The sequence below is a fragment of the Chenopodium quinoa genome, unplaced genomic scaffold (genome assembly GCF_001683475.1).
Source record: "Chenopodium quinoa cultivar QQ74 unplaced genomic scaffold, ASM168347v1, whole genome shotgun sequence".
NCBI classification, from domain to species: Eukaryota; Viridiplantae; Streptophyta; class Magnoliopsida; order Caryophyllales; family Amaranthaceae; genus Chenopodium; species Chenopodium quinoa.
In genome coordinates, this window is record NW_018743047.1 from 2,897,912 (window position 1) to 2,918,028 (window position 20,117).

The 20,117-nt window shown below is 35.8% G+C and overlaps 1 protein-coding gene and 1 long non-coding RNA gene across 2 annotated transcripts; one reads left to right on the forward strand and one right to left on the reverse strand.

Moving 5' to 3' along the window:
- Positions 1-90: 90 nt before the first annotated feature.
- On the reverse strand, positions 91-3,457 carry LOC110730708. The gene is made up of 3 exons (XR_002513147.1): positions 3,119-3,457; positions 1,111-1,328; positions 91-686 (listed from the first exon to the last, which is right to left on the reverse strand). It is a non-coding gene; the product is annotated as an uncharacterized LOC110730708 (long non-coding RNA).
- A 13,851-nt stretch (positions 3,458-17,308) lies between these two features.
- On the forward strand, positions 17,309-19,410 carry LOC110730657. Its single transcript, XM_021910471.1, has 4 exons — positions 17,309-17,397; positions 18,154-18,225; positions 18,321-18,752; positions 18,912-19,410. Exons 2-4 carry the CDS (start codon positions 18,169-18,171, stop codon positions 19,158-19,160), a joined length of 738 nt encoding a protein of 245 aa, XP_021766163.1. The 5' UTR covers positions 17,309-17,397; positions 18,154-18,168; the 3' UTR covers positions 19,161-19,410.
- The last annotated feature ends 707 nt before the right edge of the window (positions 19,411-20,117 follow it).

Below are 20,117 nucleotides of genomic sequence, written 5' to 3' on the forward strand. Positions count from 1 at the left end.
CATGGTATCATTCAGCATTTCTTGAATATCTTAATTGGAACATGGTTGACCTATTTCAAGGTCATCACTCAACACCAAATAAGCCATCACTAAGGAATACAGAACATAAAATAAATAAATGCTTGACTTGAGATTTGTTGGTTATCATGTTTTCATAACAAAAGTGCAGCCATAAGATATTAGGTTTGAAGTTAGGCATGATAACCATACATAAGTTGCTACTTAAGTACACAAATTATATAAAAGTTCACATGGCAGAGCATTTAAGGAGTACAGAATCATCACCAGTGACTTGTGCAAAAGGAACTTACTATTGTTTCAAAAGGTGTCCAGCAAGAAAACGTTCAAAATGACAAGCTACTCTTGTTCGATATAACGTGTTCATACAAGAAGCCTTAGTTCTTGGCATTCATGACCTCTTTTGGAGCAACTGATTTGGCTTTCTTGCCTTCTTTTGGAGCAGCTGTTTTGGCAGGCATGACTTCCTTTGCGGCAGCTGATTTGGCATCTTCCGCTTCTTTTGCACCAACTGCTTTAGCATTCATGGGTTCTTCCATAACAACTGATTTGATAACCTACTTGAGGTAGCCAACTCTCTTGATTGCACCTGTTGGCCCAACTTCAACTTTCACTGGTTTTCCTTTAAGTGCAGCAGCTAAATTGTCAAAGCCATCCCAGCCTGATATCTACATAACAAATGAAAAGAGTTGTTTAAGGTGTGGTCTGGTTTACTTTAAAGTGTAGACAATAAATAATTAACTTAGAGCAGTATATTGAATGCTTTTACCTTCTTTTCAATTAGTTCTGCTTCTTTCAGGCCTAGTAGCCTTATTCTACTCACTCAGATTGCCAAATTTAACACCAAAAGTAGCCTTATTCTACCTATTCTGAGATGACAGATTGTTCTGAGTAGCCAAATAATTTAAGTGGTAAACAGTACAATGGATCATCCCTCCTTCCTTTCCTGTTAACCAGTTCCTTTTTAGGGTTTCAAATTGTTTGTGTTTGTAGGAAAATCATGCCATATCAAAAATTTCTTCATAGATACATGTATCAAACATTGCAACAATTGAAATCTCAAAACTAAAAGAATCTTAATAAGTGCCTTACATGTGAAGGAGTAGCCCTATTTCGTTCGAGATCAGCATGTTGGACATAGAAGTTGATTAAGCTTTTTTGTTGCTGAACCGTCATCAAATGGGACATCTTCTACTGCTTACCCATCATAAGAGCTTCGTAGTGTTTGGTCATTTCCTTGTAAGGCAAATCAGGGGCAGTTGAGAGCTTGAGACAATAAATCTTCCAACTTGATGAGCTGAGTCTAGGACCTGTAGGAAAAGGAGACAACCCCATTCTTTATAAAATATACAGTGAACATTTCGTAATCACACATGAATAGAGCTTAAGATAGAATAATAGTTGAAGAATCCGATGCATGGTTCGAAAATGTGGTTTCGGTCGTGATATCGGTAACGATCGCATGTCGCGGTAACAGAAATGATGCGGTTGTTGCGGAACAGGTTGTGGATGTTGTGACCAAATTTAATTTTGTAGTTTTGATATTTTTTTCATAATCTTACTCATAAATTTTGAAAATAATATATTTTAAAACATTTTTAATGGTCAATTATAATTATTATTAATTCCGATGAGAACAAATGACATCAGAAAAGACAGTTCTCATTGCAATGAATGCAACTAAAATTGATCTTAAGCTTCTATATTTTCATTAATTGCAATTCATTAAGGTCCAAAACACCAATGCACATGAAAGCCAACACAAAACAAAATTATGACACAACCCACAACAGAATCCCAAAATCATCATTACAATTTCACAACCTTAATATTAGTCCATATTCTGAGATTAAATGCCACACAAAACCAAATTATACGACACTATCCAATACAATCTTCCAAATCTATCATATTTTAAAATTGTAAATCCTCACTCAAAGGGACCTATTGAAGTTTAGTTTCTGTAAGACTTCACACACACTCAATATGTCTATCACCATACTGTTAAAAAGAAAGTCAATCTAAAGAACCTCAAGTTTCAAGCTCAAAATAAAATAACACAATCAAATGATCAAACTCATTGTCCCACCAAGATAAATGCAACACAAAAGAACCTCAAGTTTCAACCTAAAGTTTCTCTTAATGACACAAAGGTTAAATCCATTTCACTTTAAAATGTGATGGGTCCTGCTTTTCACAGTATTTTCAGTGACTAAGATGCACACAACCTTACCCTATTCACTATCCAGGCATATCTTTTATTTTGGATTAATAGTTGGACAAGGAACAGAAACCACTGGTACAATAGGAACAACAAGGCAGTCATCTTTTACAAATGCAGATGAACTATGCAAAACAGCACTGTGGACTGAAAGGAAGTAGATGGAGAGGGCAATTCTCCAAATACTTGATCAATTATGAATATGACTAAACAACAACACTCAATAAAAACAAGACCTTAGGAGATTTATCGTCTTATTCAAGAACTTTGGACATGATGTTTGTGACTTTATCAACTCAAGATTGTAAGCAATGAAATAGCCACCTTCAAATGAGTCAAATCAATATTGTAAGCAATGAAAGAGTTGAGCATGAAGATGTTTACATTGGACCATATCACTTCTTAAATTACAACCAAAGAATATAAAATAATGACAACAAATAATAATTGCAATAATAAGCAAAATTTCATCAGCAAAAAATTGTTGGCTATAATAAGGTACTCCTTAAAGGGTTTAATAAACACTCATACAAACCTTAGATACACCCACATAAATTTGATGGAAAATTAAGAAAATTAAGAAAACCCCGAAAGTTGATGGAAAAATTAAGAAACCCCAGATAAATTATCAGGAAAAAAAGAAGAAAATTAATACAAACCAGATTATTAAACAAACAAGATAGAAGAGAACCTAAAGATCTTCTTCCATTTGTCTTCAATTTCCTATTAATTCTCTGCAATTTTAATACATTATCTCCATAATTGAAATTGTTGTTACGTTAATTCTACTGTTGGATGCTATTTTGATAATTGCGTTTTTGAATTTGAGCAACAGAAAAGGAATTTCAAATTCAGAAACAGGTTCGCCGAGCTAATTACCTCTCTTTCTCTTGTTCTCCTAGTTCGAAGTTCCTTCCTAACTGGGAAGAGTTTCTGGAAATTCACCCAATCTGAAAGTTTTTGTTTTGGGTTTAGGGTCTACAAACACTGTAAAAAATGGAGGGAGGAGAGGCAAGTGGAGAGTGAAGAAAGAGAAAATGAAGTGAGAAAGAAGGGATGGAATGAGAGTGCGAAGACCGATTCAAAGGAGACAGAAAGCAAATGGAAGAAAGAGGAAAATAAGGAAAAAGCAAGAATGAGGGATTCAATGTTGAAGACTGAACTCAATCAACAAGGAAAATAAGGAAAAAAAACACTAAGGACATAACCGTCACTACACTATAGATTTGAAATAGTAACACATATTCTGGGACTTAAAAGGGAAAGGATAGATTTGAAGGGACTTTTTTAAGGGTAAAAAGGGAATAACACTGTTCATAAGCATAGGAAAACAGAAACCATTTTCTCACCAATTCGGCTTTTAAGAGTTATAGTTATATGCAATTATCCATTATATTTAGTTCGTTCAAAATATTATTTATACTACAATATACTCATATATAGTTGGACATAGAGTTGTCAATTCAGGTAAATGGGTCGGGTTTGAGTCGGGATAGTGTGGGTCAGGTCATCTCGGGTCGGGTCAGTACGGGCTAATGTCGGGACCTATGTGGGTCGGGTTCGGGTTGGGTCATGCTTGAGTTGGGTCACGTCGGGTCATACATCTTATCGGGTTTGGGTCAGGTTTAGGTCGGGTCAATAAAAGGTCGGGTTACATTCGGGTTGGGTGAAAAACAGGTCGAGTTACATTCGGGTTTTTACGGGTTTAAACGAGCTAGGGTCCTGTTCGGGTTCGAGTCGGGTTCGGTTCAAGTCAATTTTTTGCGGGTTATAATCAGGTTGGGTCATTATCGGGTTCGAGTCGGGTTCGGTTCAAGTCAATAATTTGCGGGTTATAATCACGTCGTGTCATTTCCTAGTCGAGGCATTCTCGGGTTCGAGTCGGGTTCAGTTCAAGTCAATAAATTTTTTTTTAATTTTTTTTAAGCTCCAAATCAAATTGCATAATTTAAAACATTTTAAAAAATATTAAAATAAACAAGTGAATACTAAAATTTGAAAAAAAGGATCAATAAAAGGATTATAAGTAGTTATATGGAAGTTTGATTTGAAGATAAATTTAGGTCGAGTTTAAATTCGGGTTAGTATAGGTCGAGTTTAAATTCGGGTCAGGGCAATAACAAGTCGGGTTGAATTTGGGTCGGATCAATAACTGACGTGGGGAGAACTAGGTAGTTGGACTAATTCTCCCTAAGCCAAAAAAAATTTATAAACACTCAACAAACCTAAATACAAGTATAGAGGTAAGTCAAGGGTCGAACCCAAAGGAACGGTAATGTCTAAGTGCTTCCAATTATGTGCCTAAGCTAGGTCAAAGACGAAGGGTAAAAGGTGACTCTAACAACTACTATGACGAAGAAACCAAACAAATAAAGAGCTAGGGATTAGGATTCACCTATAATAGCAATGAACATAGCAAATTGGGATAAGAAGTTGACTAAGTCAAGCAATGTGAGGGAAGATCAATTATGCAACCAAAAGAGCATATCAAGCTATTCTCCTTGAGGTCTAACTAGCGTCAACTACGATAAACTCTAGCTAGGAAACATCACAAGACACCTCAATCGTGTAAATGCAAGCCACAAATCAATGGTCCGTATCAATGTGAACTTACAATGTAATCTAGTGCGAATAACTAGGGTGATCAAGCCTAAATCAAACACACACATGCACATAATCAATTAACCAATTTAATCACATCATCAACTCCATCAATTTCCCCAATCTACATCAATCCATTACATAATATAAGTTTCACCATATACCTAACCAAACAACTACTCTAACAACATCATGAAATCAACAAACCACTAAAGTAATCAACAATCAACAATCTAAGAAGAACAATTACACTAATCAAATATCATTCATCAAATTCCAAACAAAATCAAACAATCCAAACATGAATACAAAACAAAACAATAAATGAGATAGAGTTTAGAAATGCTCATTGATAATAGAGAAGATCTCCAATACAATTGTCACAATTGAATCTTCAATCTCTCAATCACCATTGAAATTCCTTACTTTCTCTCTCTAAAATCTACTCCTAAAACTAACCCCTAAATCTAGAGAGAGAAGCTCTCAACTAAGCTAAGAATATGATCTAATTGTAATATGAAACTTGCTTACAAAAATTGGGTTCCAAAAGGTATATATAGAGGCGCAAAATCACCAAAAACCGATCGAAAAGAACCCACGGCGGCGCGGCCGCACATAGGAAAGAAGAGTAGGCGCACGGGAAAGGGTACGGGCACAAACCCAGGGGGGTGCGCCCGCACCACCATGGTGTGCGGCCGCACCACCCGCGCGTGCGGCCGCACCTAGCTGGGTTTCTTCGATTCTTCAAAGCTTCGAGCATTTGCGATGGGTGCATGACTTATGATGGTGATGAAAACTAGAAGTGGCAGTAGCTAAGGCTTAATATTGGTGGGCACACACCCCTTTGATGGTAGCACTGCATGCGAGCGCAAGAGAAGAGCCAAGACTTGGAACTTCCACTTCTATGCATCTTGAGCTTCCCGAATGCCATGAACTTGATCCAAAAGCTTCCTTCACCATAGTGGACCATCAAAATCAAGACCCGAACCTCGTTCAATACCTAAAAACATGAAAATAGAGCAAATAAAGGAGAAAAGGCTAGAAAACCAACGAAATCCACGAAAACTACAAAATAAGAGAGGAAAGGTAAAGCTAAGCAACAAAGTATAAAACTAAGCACTTATTAAGCATGGAAGCTATGAAAAGAGGATAAAAAGGACCTAAATGCTCATCAAATGTGTGCCATTTATGACACACATCAAATACCCCCAAGCTTACCTTTTGCTCGTCCTCGAGCAAAACAAAACCAAGGGAGTGAAAATGACGAGCTTATTAAAACAAACTAGAGAAAAGAGGAGACAAGAATATACACTAACTCACTTTCGTAGGAATCACGGTCAATTTTAGCAACTAATGACAAGCCATTTAAACCCCTAGATCTCCCTAGAGGACGAGTGATGCTCTCGTAAGGGTATCCTAAGAGTTTAACCCATAACTCTCATAATAATACAAACAAGGCAAAGCATGAAAAGAAATCAAGAGAAAAGCAAAACAAACACATGTTCATGAAAGGACTTTTCCAAATGTACAAGCACAAATGAATACAAATCTTTCTAAACAAGTAAGGGAGTGCACGTTCCAAGATACCCAAGGTTGATTGAAACATAAATATGCTAAGCATAGGAACTAGCTTTCACAATCCACTTTCATCCCAAACGATCTTACCACGTTCTTCCTAATAGCTTCAAATCGACCTCTAGTGAGCATCCCAATGATTCCTCTAAGGAACCGGAAAACAGAATTTTTAGGCTACTCGACATCTTGACTTTTGCATCTCCTCTCCCTATTCCTAAAACTCACATTCCTCTCCACCGATGAATGACTCAACCATTTAGGTCAAAAGGTCTTTCCCCAAGGTTGTAACGTTAAGGCAAAAGGGAGAAGGTAGGCTAAAATTTAAAATTTGGTGGTTTACCTAAATTGTGAAGCAAATATTGCGCATTTCTTTACACCATAACCAAGTTATCACCAAACAAAAACAACAACACCCCCAAGCTTATTCAAAGCTATAAATCACAAACATATACACAAAAAGCGTGAGAACGCTTCCCCCCAAGCTTAAATGGAGCATTATCCTCAATGCTCAAAAAGGGAGAAAACTCACATCAAAATATTTTTGAATTTTTTCATTTTTCACTTTTTTTTTCTTTTTCATTTTCCAATAATGCTTTGTCCTCGCCTCTTTTAACTTTGGACGGCTTTTTCGACTTTGCACTTATTTGTCCATGCCTTTTATAATGTAGGACGACTTTTACTCATACTCATTTGCCATTATTCACAAAGAAAACATAACACAATCTTGCTTTCATAAGAACCAAACATTCCAACTTCTCCACCACAAACTCCATCAAGAATGATCAATTGCTTCACAAAAACCAAGAAAAGAAAGAAAATGAAACAAAAGGCCAAAGATCTAAAGATGTGGCTTGAAAAGAAGGTATAAGGCTCAAATGGTTGCAAGAAGGCAAATGTAAACCCAAAAATAAAGAATGAAACACACTATCCTAAAAATGAAAAAATACCACCCCGAAAATATGCCTTTGTCCTCCGTAAATGGTTCGGTCTCGGATTCAAGATCTATGAGTCAAGTTCCAAGATTAGGTTTGCAAAGTCAAGGATCCATGCCGCTCATGCAAATATAGGTAGAAGGCTTGAAAAACAAAGAACTCACACGGATGTAGCAAAAACTCACTATTGGTGTTAAATCGACTATAGAAAGCAACTACCAAACATGCCACAAACAAGTAGAATCCGGCTTCATGTTCTCACTAGTTCTAACCAACTACCTTAGCATGCTTTATCCTAGAATCAACCAAGCATACTCTCAAACCGTGCACACCGTTACTATTTAAGAAGAAAGGCATTCAATTATACAAGTCCAAATGTTATTATGTCCAAATCAAGAACAAAACAAAACACATTGCAAATTTGCCTTGATAGAAACAAAATCTTTTTGGAGTTTTTCAAAATATAAGAAACATGGAAAAGCATATACAAAGGTTCATAACACATAAGGAACAACATCCCACCAAACACGATAGAATACCCTCCCCCAAGCTTGAATGAGACAATACACTCAAACATAAATCATATAATCCATGGGAGGGGAAAACAAGGAGATCAATCCAATAAACCAACATATGTCCAACATGGCATCAACCATTAGAGAAAGAGCAAGGAAGGATATTACCGGATATTAGGTGGGTGTAAATACCCGCAAATGACCCAATTTAACCTTTCAAAGCTAATTTCTCAAGAATTGAACCTTGTTTCCATGTGCTAGCAAAAATAGGAGTCAAACTTCCTTGATTCTTGATCCAAATCGAAGCACTGAAGTATATCAAGTCATGTACCTAGCAAAAGGCACACAAACATTTCCATGAGAGAAAATCTATTCTAAAAAAAACAAAAGAAAAATCTAATCTAAAACACGGGTTACTTCCCAAGAAAGGCTTGCTTAAGGTCCAAGCTTGACCGCTCTAGTAAAATAATAATTCAACGCACGCAAGAGCTTGTCAAATGCACTACTACACATTTCATAAGAAAGTAAGTGTGCACATGACAAAAATAAGGCATGCAACAAGCATAGTGCACACCTATGAGGAGAGAGATGCCAAGAGAAGGAAGAAGAATCAAAAGAAAACTTAACAAAATAAGAAGAAAAAGAAAAAGAAGAGGAAGAAGAAGAAAAAGATGGCAAACTCTCCTCAAAATATTTTTGGGTGGCAACATCACCCTCTTCCCCAATTGGAGACAAATGAGCCACATGCAAATCCTCATAGACAAAAGGGTCCCCAATAGGCTTACCAACAAAGGAAGGGAGAAAAATAGGGCAATAGGGGATGTGGTTAAACTTTTGAGAGAGAGGGGTTTGAGAAATAGGCAAAGGGTTCGCGACTCCCTCAACACAAGGTCTCACATCGTCGATGAGGGCATGAAAATCAATCATAGAGTCCTCAAAAGAAGAACACTCATGATCACCATCACCCTCAAACATCCAACTCCCAAGAGGAACCACATAATCTCCTCCACTACCTTCATGAACAATAGCTCCCTCAACTTCCTTAAGCCTAGAGTCTCAAAACCATGCATGAATGGAGGCAAATATAACTCGAAATCATCTCTCTCCCATGAAGCATCATCAATGAACTTGTTCAAAAGGCTATGGCTATTCCTTATGCACTCAATAAACACATTTGACATAACCTCAAACGAGTCCAAATACTCATGGATAGAAGAGTCACATTCATACACTTGAGACTCATCACAATCAACAAAGGAAGAGATGTCTAGACTTAAAATTTCATCAAACTCATCATCACTCTCGACTCTCTCTCCTTCACTCCTATGCTCAACAATATGATCCTCACACACTCTTGGTTGCTCGAAATTACCATCATCACCCTCAACACACACATTGGATTTGTAACTTTCACACACAAGCATCAAAGATGACAATTGGCTTTCTAGCTCTTCATTTCTCCTTCTTCCCTCCTCAAGACGCTCTTCACTCTTTTTCATCATCTCCAATTGACTTCTCAAACAATTAAGAGTCGACTCCTTTTTAGGCCCAAGATCATCACTAAGCTCAACATGCCTAATTTGAGTTTCCAAGGTAGCAATAAGAGATTCAAAAGGTGTAAGAGATTGAGGCTCAACAAGAGAAGAAGAAGCACAACCAAAGGTAGGATCATCATCATTACAAACATGAGCATTTTCATCAAAAAGGGATTGGGAGCATTTTCAAATGTATGAGATTTGTTAGTTTGAACATGCAACTCATTATCATGAACAAAAGAGGAAATAGAATTGGAAGCATTTGTTCTAGGTTCAACTATGGGGTCAAGTGACACATCATGTTAAATCATGCTAGCATTGAAAGAATTAACACATTGCACATAAAAAATAGAAGCACGCTTACCCTTATTATAGACTTCCCAAGCTAACCAAACATAAAATTTCCAAGCATCTTCAATAGAAAATGCTCTAAAATTACCATTATGCATTCCTTCAACTATATCCTAATTTGCTCATTCAACCATGATAACAAATCTCACAAGCTTCCCAAAGACTACAACAATTATAGTCAATAAATCTCTTAAGTCTATTGAAATATTCACAAAAAGGCTCATCATCATGTTGAGAAAAAGATAGACATGCCATTTTTATACAATGCAAGCAAAAAAATAAATAAAGAAAAATATACACAAAGACCTAGACTCAAGCAATCAAAAACACTCAAACATAGACACCGTTCCCCGGCAACGGCGCCATTTTGACGTGGGGAAAACTAGGTCGTTGGACTAATTCTCCCTAAGCCAAACAAAATTTATAAACACTCAACAAACCTAAATACAAGTATAGAGGTAAGTCAAGGGTCGAACCCAAAGGAACAGTAATGTCTAAGTGCTTCCAATTATGTGCCTAAGCTAGGTCAAAGACGAAGGGTAAAAGGTGACTCTAACAACTACTATGACGAAGAAACCAAACAAATAAAGAGCTAGGGATTAGGATTCACCTACAATAGCAATGAACATAGCAAATTGGGATAAGAAGTTGACTAAGTCAAGCAATGTGAGGGAAGATCAATTATGCAACCAAAAGAGCATATCAAGCTATTCTCCTTGAGGTCTAACTAGCGTCAACTACGATAAACTCTAGCTAGGAAACATCACAAGACACCTCAATCGTGTAAATGCAAGCCACAAATCAATGGTCCGTATCAATGTGAACTTACAATGTAATCTAGTGCGAATAGCTAGGGTGATCAAGCCTAAATCAAACACACACATGCACATAATCAATTAACCAATTTAATCACATCATCAACTCCATCAATTTCCCCAATCTACATCAATCCATTACATAATATAAGTTTCACCATATACCTAACCAAACAACTACTCTAACAACATCATGAAATCAACAAACCACTAAAGTAATCAACAATCAACAATCTAAGAAGAACAATTACACTAATCAAATATCATTCATCAAATTCCAAACAAAATCAAACAATCCAAACATGAATACAAAACAAAACAATAAATGAGATAGAGTTTAGAAATGCTCATTGATAATAGAGAAGATCTCCAATACAATTGTCACCATTGAATCTTCAATCTCTCAATCACCATTGAAATTCCTTACTTTCTCTCTCTAAAATCTACTCCTAAAACTAACCCCTAAATCTAGAGAGAGAAGCTCTCAACTAAGCTAAGAGTATGATCTAATTGTAATATGAAACTTGCTTACAAAAATTGGGTTCCAAAAGGTATATATAGAGGCGCAAAATCACCAAAAACCGATCGAAAAGAACCCACGGCGGCGCTGCCGCGCATAGGAAAGAAGAGTAGGCGCACGGGAAAGGGTACGGGCATAAACACAGGGGGTTGCGCCCGCACCACCGTGGTGTGCGGCCGTACCACCCGCGTGTGCGGCCGCACCTAGCTGGGTTTCTTAGATTCTTCAAAGCTTCGAGCATTTGCGATGGGTGCATGACTTATGATGGTGAGGAACACTAGAAGTGGCAATGGCTAAGGCTTAATATTGGTGGGCACACACCCCTTTGATGGTAGCACCGCATGCGAGCGCAAGAGAAGAGCCAAGACTTGGAACTTCCACTTCTTTGCATCTTGAGCTTCCCGAATGCCATGAACTTGATCCAAAAGCTTTCTCCACCATAGTGGATCACCAAAATCAAGACCCGAACCTCGTTCAATACCAACAAACACGAAAATAGAGCAAATAAAGGAGAAAAGGCTAGAAAACCAACGAAATCCACGAAAACTACAAAATAAGAGAGGAAAGGTAAAACTAAGCAATAAAGCATAAAACTAAGCACTTATTAAGCATGAAAGCTATGAAAAGAGGATAAAAAGGACCTAAATGCTCATCAAATGTGTGCCATTTATGACACACATCAATAGCAAGTCGAGTTTGTAACAGGTTGGGTTTAAATTCGTGTCGGGTTAGGAACGGGTCGGGTTGACCTCCAGTCGGGTTAGTAACAGGTCGGGTTGAATTCGGGTTTTCACGGGTTAAATCGGGTTTGGGTCATTCTCGGGTTCGAGCCGGGTTCGGTTCAGGTCAATAATTTGCGGGTCACATTCGGGTCGGGTCCTCTCTAGGTCGGGTTATGGTCGGGTTCGGGTCTCAAATATTCGGGTCAACTCAGGTCTAGGGTTGGTTTCAGGTCGGGTTAGGTCGGGTTCGGGTCACCATTTTTTTCGGGTTCAGACGGGTTAGGGTTTGGGTCGGTATTTCGGGTCGGGTCGGGTCAGCTTTTGACAGCTCTAGTTGGACTATATGAATTTTTATTTTTTTTCTTTCTAAAATAGTGAGCTAGCTAAAAGTAAGTAATTTATTCAAAGTAATAACTCCTATATTATCCAAGTAAAAAATTCCGTTGGCCTAAAAAAAAAAAAAAGAAGTGAAAAACTCCGTTTAAAGAAAAAGGTAAAAAAAACTAGATCGAGAAATGAGAGACTATCTGGCTATAGGGTATTCTCGGTTAAAGGGTACCCCGTAATGCATAGTTTGCTTAAGTTTTTACTCTTCTTCAAAATGACAATGAATTTATATCATATGAGGAACATATATATGATACGCCGTATATATTTATTTGAATGATTTTTTTTTTATCTAGTATTATTTGTAAATTATATCCTTAAAAGAGCTATTACTTTGTTATAACATTTTACAGGATTAAATATGCACCTTATTATTATTTAATGGTACACTATTTACGTTAAGCATTTTGTCAGTTACATTACACTAGTAAGTTCCAATTTTATAATTATGATATATTGCAATTTTCTTTATTACTTTTGCAAATTCACTTTAAACCCTAACTCCACCCAAATATCAAACCGAACCGTGAAACCGCCCGTTACCGAACCGAACCATCACGGACCGATCTGTTTATAAACCGATAAATGTAAACCGAAAACCGAACTGAACCGTTCAATATCAAACCGAAACCGAATTGAACCGCTCAATGTCAACCCGTTACGGACCGTAAACCGATAACAAACCAAACTGCGCAAATCCGAACCGAAACGAAACCGAACCGAATGGTTTATAAACCCGTTAATGACCCGAACCGTTTATAAACCGAAACCGTTTAAACCGAAAAAAAAAAACCGTTTAAAACGAACCATTTGTAACCCGCTAACCGTTTAAACCGACCCGTTTATGAACCAAAACCGTTTAAACCGCACGTATAAACCGAACCGTTATAATCCGCTAACCGTCTAAACTAAACTGCCATAACCCGTTAAACCGTTAAAATCGAACTGTTTTCGAATCGCAACCTGTTTAAACTTATCCGATTACAAACTGCTTAATTCAAATTGAATTATTTACAACCTAAATGGCTAAGTAGTAAATACAATAAAATAATTAATGTTAATAAGATCTAATCAAACGGCTTAGGTTTATACAAAGGTTTATATCACCTAGATCTAGGCCAACGGCATTATTAATATCATTTTAGATTACTTATTTATTTTAATTACAAGATATATCATTTGTATCTTTTCATTCCAGTAATAAAGTCCACCCAAATTATCTTCATTGTTCCTTGATATTCATGATCATCCAATAAGATAACATAAGATTGGAGATAAATAACATTAAAATTAGAGTAATATCAACAAGCAATTAAAAAAAGTCACCATTTTCATTGATTAAAATTCACAATACATATACCAATACGGCAATACATAATGAAACTACTATCACTACTACCAAGATTAGATTTCAGATTTATCAACTGAAAAAATGATACATGATAAGATGAAGGGAGGAGTGAGAATGTGAGTGATTTGGGAGCAGAATCTTGAAACAGAATCTTGAAGCAGCAGCACAGCAACCAAGAGCAGAGGAAATAGCAGCAACAAGCAGGAACCCGCACAGATTTGGGAGGAACTTATTTTTGTTTTTCAAAATTGCTCTCAGATTTACGTTTATCGTATCATCACTGAGCAATGGCTGTTTTAACTTAAAACTTGAAAAATGCTGCCAGCAAGTACATATACATTGAAGTCTCAACATAAATGACAAGGGCAACGATGATTCAAGAAAAATTAAAACAGCAAGCATAAGAAACGGCAGCAACAAAACTTATCATAAATTCATAACACAAAAGGCAGCAACACAGCACCTCAAGCTGGCAGGAGGCAGGAACCAGCTCATGCAGGCAACAATATAGGCAATAACAACTCAGCAGAGACAACAACCAAAAGGCAAAAGCACTACCAGCAGGCAGCAGCTCATAACAAGTTCAAGCAACTTCAAAATTATAGCTTTTGTTTTTTAAAATTGCTCTCAGATTTACATCACCGAGCAATGGTTATTTTAACAAAAACTTAAGAAATGCTGCCAGCAAGTCTGAAAATAAATGACAAGGGCAACGATTTTAAAAGTCTAGAAAAATGCTGCCAGCAAGTCTGAAAATAAATGACAAGGGCAACGATTTTTCAAGATAAAATAAACCACAATGAGACACAAATACCAGTTATGCAGATGAAGCACTTTCGGCTTTAATCTCTTTACCAATAAGGAGGACGTCTTCCTCAACATCCGCTTGATAACAGAATTTCATTTGCACTAGTCAATGTTTCAAAATTCAGAATTATACAACAAACGTGATTACTCATTTTAGGCACAAATCTACCATTTTCCCGTAAAAAACAAAAATACAATCAACAACAGATTTTACTCATTTTAGGCATATTTCGACTATATTCAAGCAAGAACAACAACAATAATCAAATTATTCAAATACAAAAACAGAAAAACTGTATTAAAAAAAAAACGAAAAGGAAAAAGTAATTACCTTTGACGGCTTGAAGGAGATTTGAAGATGGAGAACTTACCTGAACTGGAGATCAAAAGAAAAAATCAAGAATTTATCAGAACTTGAAATTAAAAAAAAAACCGAAACGAAAACGAAAAAAACGAATAAATTAACAAAAAAATTACCTTAGGGTTTGACGGCTTGAAGGAGAGGAAGATTTGAAATCAGAAATCAGAACTTAGATCCAAAACAAAAATGAAACGAAAACAAAAACCCTAAATAAACAAACCGAAACAAAAACGAAAAAAATCAAAACGAAAACAACAAAAATTAACAAAAAAACGAGAATGTAAAGCGAGAAATCAGAAATATAGATCCAAAACACAAATGAAACGAAAACAAAAACCCTATATTAACAAACCGGAACAAAAACGAAAAAAATCAAAACGAAAACAACAAAAATTAACAAAAAAACGAGAATGTAAAGCTAGAAATCAGAAATGTAGATCTAAAACACAAATGAAACGAAATTGAGCTTGAGAATTTCAGAACGAAAGAGTGAGAAACTGAGAAGTTAGAGAGAGAAACTATGACAGAGAGAGAAACGGCTGAATGAGTGAATGAGAATGGCAGAGAGAGTGAGAGTGAGAAATGGCTGAATGAGTGAATGAGGTTTAGGTTTTACTTCAGTTGATCTAACCGTCCATATTCAATCTCAACATCTAAGTTAGATCTAACCGTTCATTTTTTTTTTTTTTGTAGATTCTAGAATATTCATCTAGATCTAACGGTCTAGATTTTCTTTGTGTTTTTCTAGGTCTTTTTGACCGTTTTTTTTAATTATTTATTATTATTATTGTTATTATTATTATTGTTAGTATAATTATTTGTTAATATTATTATTATTACTAGTTTACTACTACTATTATATTATTATTATTATTATTATTATTATTAGTTTATTACTTATAAGTTATAAATTGTAAGAAACGCAAATGTTTCAAAATTGAAATTGATTCAATACGACATAGTTAATGACTTAATGAGTTAATGGCTTAATGCTCATCAATGTGACAATATCTGACATCTGTGAGTCTGTGATTGTATATCAGTATATATAATAAACTATAAAACTAATAATAACTTAATAAGTAATAATACTAATAACTAATAAAGTAATGAAAATCTAACCATTGTTTTTCATGGGCATTCAATCTAACCGTTGTATATTTGACTATTCGTACATTACTAACATTAGTATTGCATAATGCTTTCATCACCACTTTAATTAGTGATTTCGTGATTTCGTCCATTTAACTTATTAAGTTATTTGAGTTAGTAATCTAAATAAAGTAACAAACTAAATAACGAATCCATTTAATCTCGTGTAAGTTATAATTTATAAGAAATGCAATGTTTGGAAATGGAAATTGATTCAATAAGATATTGTTAATGTATATGTAATTATATTATTATGTATATGATGTATATCATATCGTACGAATGTACGGTTGGTATCATTATCATACTATCATAAGTATCATTGCCTCATTGAATTATTGGTATGTACTAATCGATAAACATATTTAGTTATTTACATATCTGATCATTAAAACTTAAAAGTTTAAAACACTTGTTGATCAATCTAATTGAATACTTGTACATTCTTAATTATCGATTTATCGTATTATAAGTATCAACTCATTAAATCATGGTCATGATTTCGTGATTTCGTCCATTTAACTTATTAAGTTGTTTGAGTTAGTAATCTAAATAAAGTAACAAACTAAATAACGAATCCATTTAATCTCGTGTAAGTTATAATTTATAAGAAATGCAATGTTTGGAAATGGAAATTGATTCAATAAGATATTGTTAATGTATATGTAATTATATTATTATGTATATGATGTATATCATATCGTACGAATGTACGGTTGGTATCATTATCATACTATCATAAGTATCATTGCCTCATTGAATTATTGGTATGTACTATAATCGATAAACATATTTAGTTATTTACATATCTGATCATTAAAACTTAAAAGTTTAAAACACTTGTTGATCAATCTAATTGAATACTTGTACATTCTTAATTATCGATTTATCGTATTATAAGTATCAACTCATTAAATCATGGTCATGACGCGATCTTTAAAACAATCATGAATTCAATTCATGACCCAAACCGCTTATAAACCGAACCGACATGATCCAAACCGTTCATAAACCGAACCAATTGAACTGTGTAAACCCTCTACTAAACCGGCCCATTTCAAACTGAACCGACATGATTCGCACCGTTTATAAACCGAACCGATATTGACCCGGGTAAATCCGCCCCTAAACCGACCCATTTCAAACCAAACCGGCTTGATCCAAACCGTTTGTAAACCGAACTGACATTGACCCGGGTAAACCCGCCCCTTAAACCGACCCGTATCAAACCGAACCGACATAATCCGAATCGTTTATAAACCGACCCGCTTATGACCCAAACCGAATTTAAACCGCAAAGAAATAAACCGAAACCAAACCGAGCCGTGACTAACCCAAACCGAACCAAACCGACCCGCCTGCTAAACTAAACCGTTTCAATCCGAACCGCTCCAAACCGAAACCGACTCAAACCGAGGTCAAACCGAACTGCCAGACTGAACTCCCACCCGGTGTTATTACATTCTCTAGCTACCAGAGCACCTTCTACACTTCCCATTTAGCCGACGATTCGAATACTACTAGCTCCGACCAGGTATGTATCCCTTACCTTACCTTTCACTTCCTTAGCGGTTGTACCTAGATTGTATAATTATGGTATTTGATAGCATAATTCAAGTTGAATTTTGATAATTATGTTGGTTTATATGTCTATATAGTTAGTGAGGGTTGGTCTCTTGTTCGAAATTGCTTTATCTATACATGCAACTTGGTATACCATTAGATTTGTCAATTGATTTTCGAATTTTGCAAAGTTAGTGCACTAATCTGTTGTCTCATTGCAAATTGGGGGTTGGGGGGGGGGGGGGGGTTTACTATTTACTCTGTTTTTCGCTGGTTTTGGGTTGCGTGTGTTTGTGTTACTCATATTGTATTTATCATCTTTTAGTAAGCCTGGCCTTAAGTCCATGTAAACGAGTAAGAAAGGGTTGTTAATGTTTTAGATCTACAACCAAAGTTACAAAGTCTAAATTCTGACAAACATAGCGCAATAGGAAGTGAGTTTCCAGACTCTTAGAGACTTAGAGTTCATACCACTTTGAATATGCCAGTGAAAGGTATGAATTAGTCATATGTCAGGAAAAAGAGCAAGTTAGTCTTGTTGGGTTGATAATAATAGTGCAGGTGTGACATATTAATTGCTTTATGATATTTTTATCTATATGCACTCCATAGTCCATATTAAGTATCTCTTTCATGATTGTATTATGTGGCTTATTGAAATTCAATTCCGATTACATTATAAGCTCAATAATGTTTGTCCTTTTGTTATGGATCTACATAATGAAAGTGCTATAGGAAAGGAATGTCAGCTTGGACATTTGAATTCACAATCGATACTCATCGATTGCTTGAAATTGTGGTGAGCTTGCCATGCATTTATAAGTTTATTGTATTGAATATTTCATTTTACCCTTGCACATTGCTAATACTAAACTCGGGCAAATATAAATGCAGCCTATTCCACACCGAATGAACAGGGAACTGCAAGAAATATGGGCTAAGAACGATGAAGCCAAAGGTGTGATACGCCTTCACCGCGGTACTAAGAACAAAGTGTACCCAATACGATTAGGACATGTCTTTAACAGTCCTGGGAAGTTCGAGAGTTTTTTAGGTGGAGGCTGGAGTCAGTTTGTCACCTCTAACAAGTTACGCATTCTCGACCACATTGAGTTACTTTTAGAGGACGAGGAGGAAATGCTATATAGGGTTAGGATTTGGCGTTCCAGAAAAGAATTTACAGTTGTAGATCCTCGTGTAATCATAGAGATTGACGGTATAATTACTGAAGCCGACGCATCAGAGTTTGTGCCCACGGAGGTTTTTTTTAAGCCTCCGTCCTTCAAATTCACATTCACCAAAGGTTACATCGACAAACCTAGTATCGTGAGTTCATAGAACTTTTTATCTTGGTTGTGTTATTATTTTGTTTAATCATAAGTTATTTAATAATGTTTATGATATTTTACTAGTTTTGTTTATCATATGTTATTTCTCGGTGTACAATTCTTATATCTTTTTACTTTGATGTTGAATGTGGTACAGAACATTCCGGTACCATTTTCCCGAGAACATTTCCAAGGTCTTAAAAATCCCACTGTTGTTGAACTGTATGTCCATCAGAAATGGCATGCAACAATGCGATTTAAGTTTGACAAGAAGAAGATTGTAGCTTGCACCATCCGTAAAGGAGTTCCGGAAATGGTAGCTGGTGAAGAGATTGAACTCGGTGAAAAGATTCTTGTTGAATTAGAAGGTCTGGAACCACCGCAATTCAACATTTCATTCACATGAGTATTTCAAGTTAGATAGCAAATTGATGTTGTTGCGGTTTGGGGCCATTACTTGTCTAGTTGCAATTATATGACTAAGGATCACTGACTTTTTGTTGTCTATTTTGAATTCATGATCCTAGGACAAGTTATCATTAGTATTTAGTAACTCTAACTCTAATTAGTACTTGTATAGTTGCAATTATATGACTCTATGGATCATTGAATTTTGATTTTGTAATTTGAATACATGATCCTTGGACTCATGTTATTATTACTTATTAGTAAATCAACTTATTGTATTGTAATTATTGTTTGGATGTTATCGCTGCTCTAGAGATTGTTATAATAAAAAAAAATAACACAACACACAATAACACTTACATTATCACAAGGTCCATACTAAACATACTTAAATTGGCAGACACGCCTTCATTACTACTATTTACTACTTAATATGTAATTTTGAGACACTCACATTGCTTGCGTTTGTGCTACTTAATACATAATATTCATTACTACTAGTTCTAGTCACATAACATCTCTAATTTTCTATTCAACGCCATAATGAATAGTACACAACATATCTAACTCTACACCAACTAGTTCCAACACAATTGATATACCATAAACTACTCCAGAGTCTGCCATAGAGTCGAACCTCAGTTGGTAATACGAGGGTTCCTATGGAAACGGACCTTAGGTAGGGCATATACAACCCCGTTGTTGCGGATTTTAGCAGACTCAATAGTCTCCCTCGGATTTAAAACCCGGCTTTGATTGATTAGCATGATTGTTTTTGGGTCATGATTAAAGGTAGTAACCCCATAAATGGTACAGGTTAGCAAGATAGGTGTCGAGGCGACCATCAACTCTGACTTTCTTTGGCTTGTTATTCATTGGGGCTATGTAGAACACCTTGATCCTAGTGTTCATGTTAGCATCCGGATTCTGGAAAACAAAATTTGTTAAAACATTT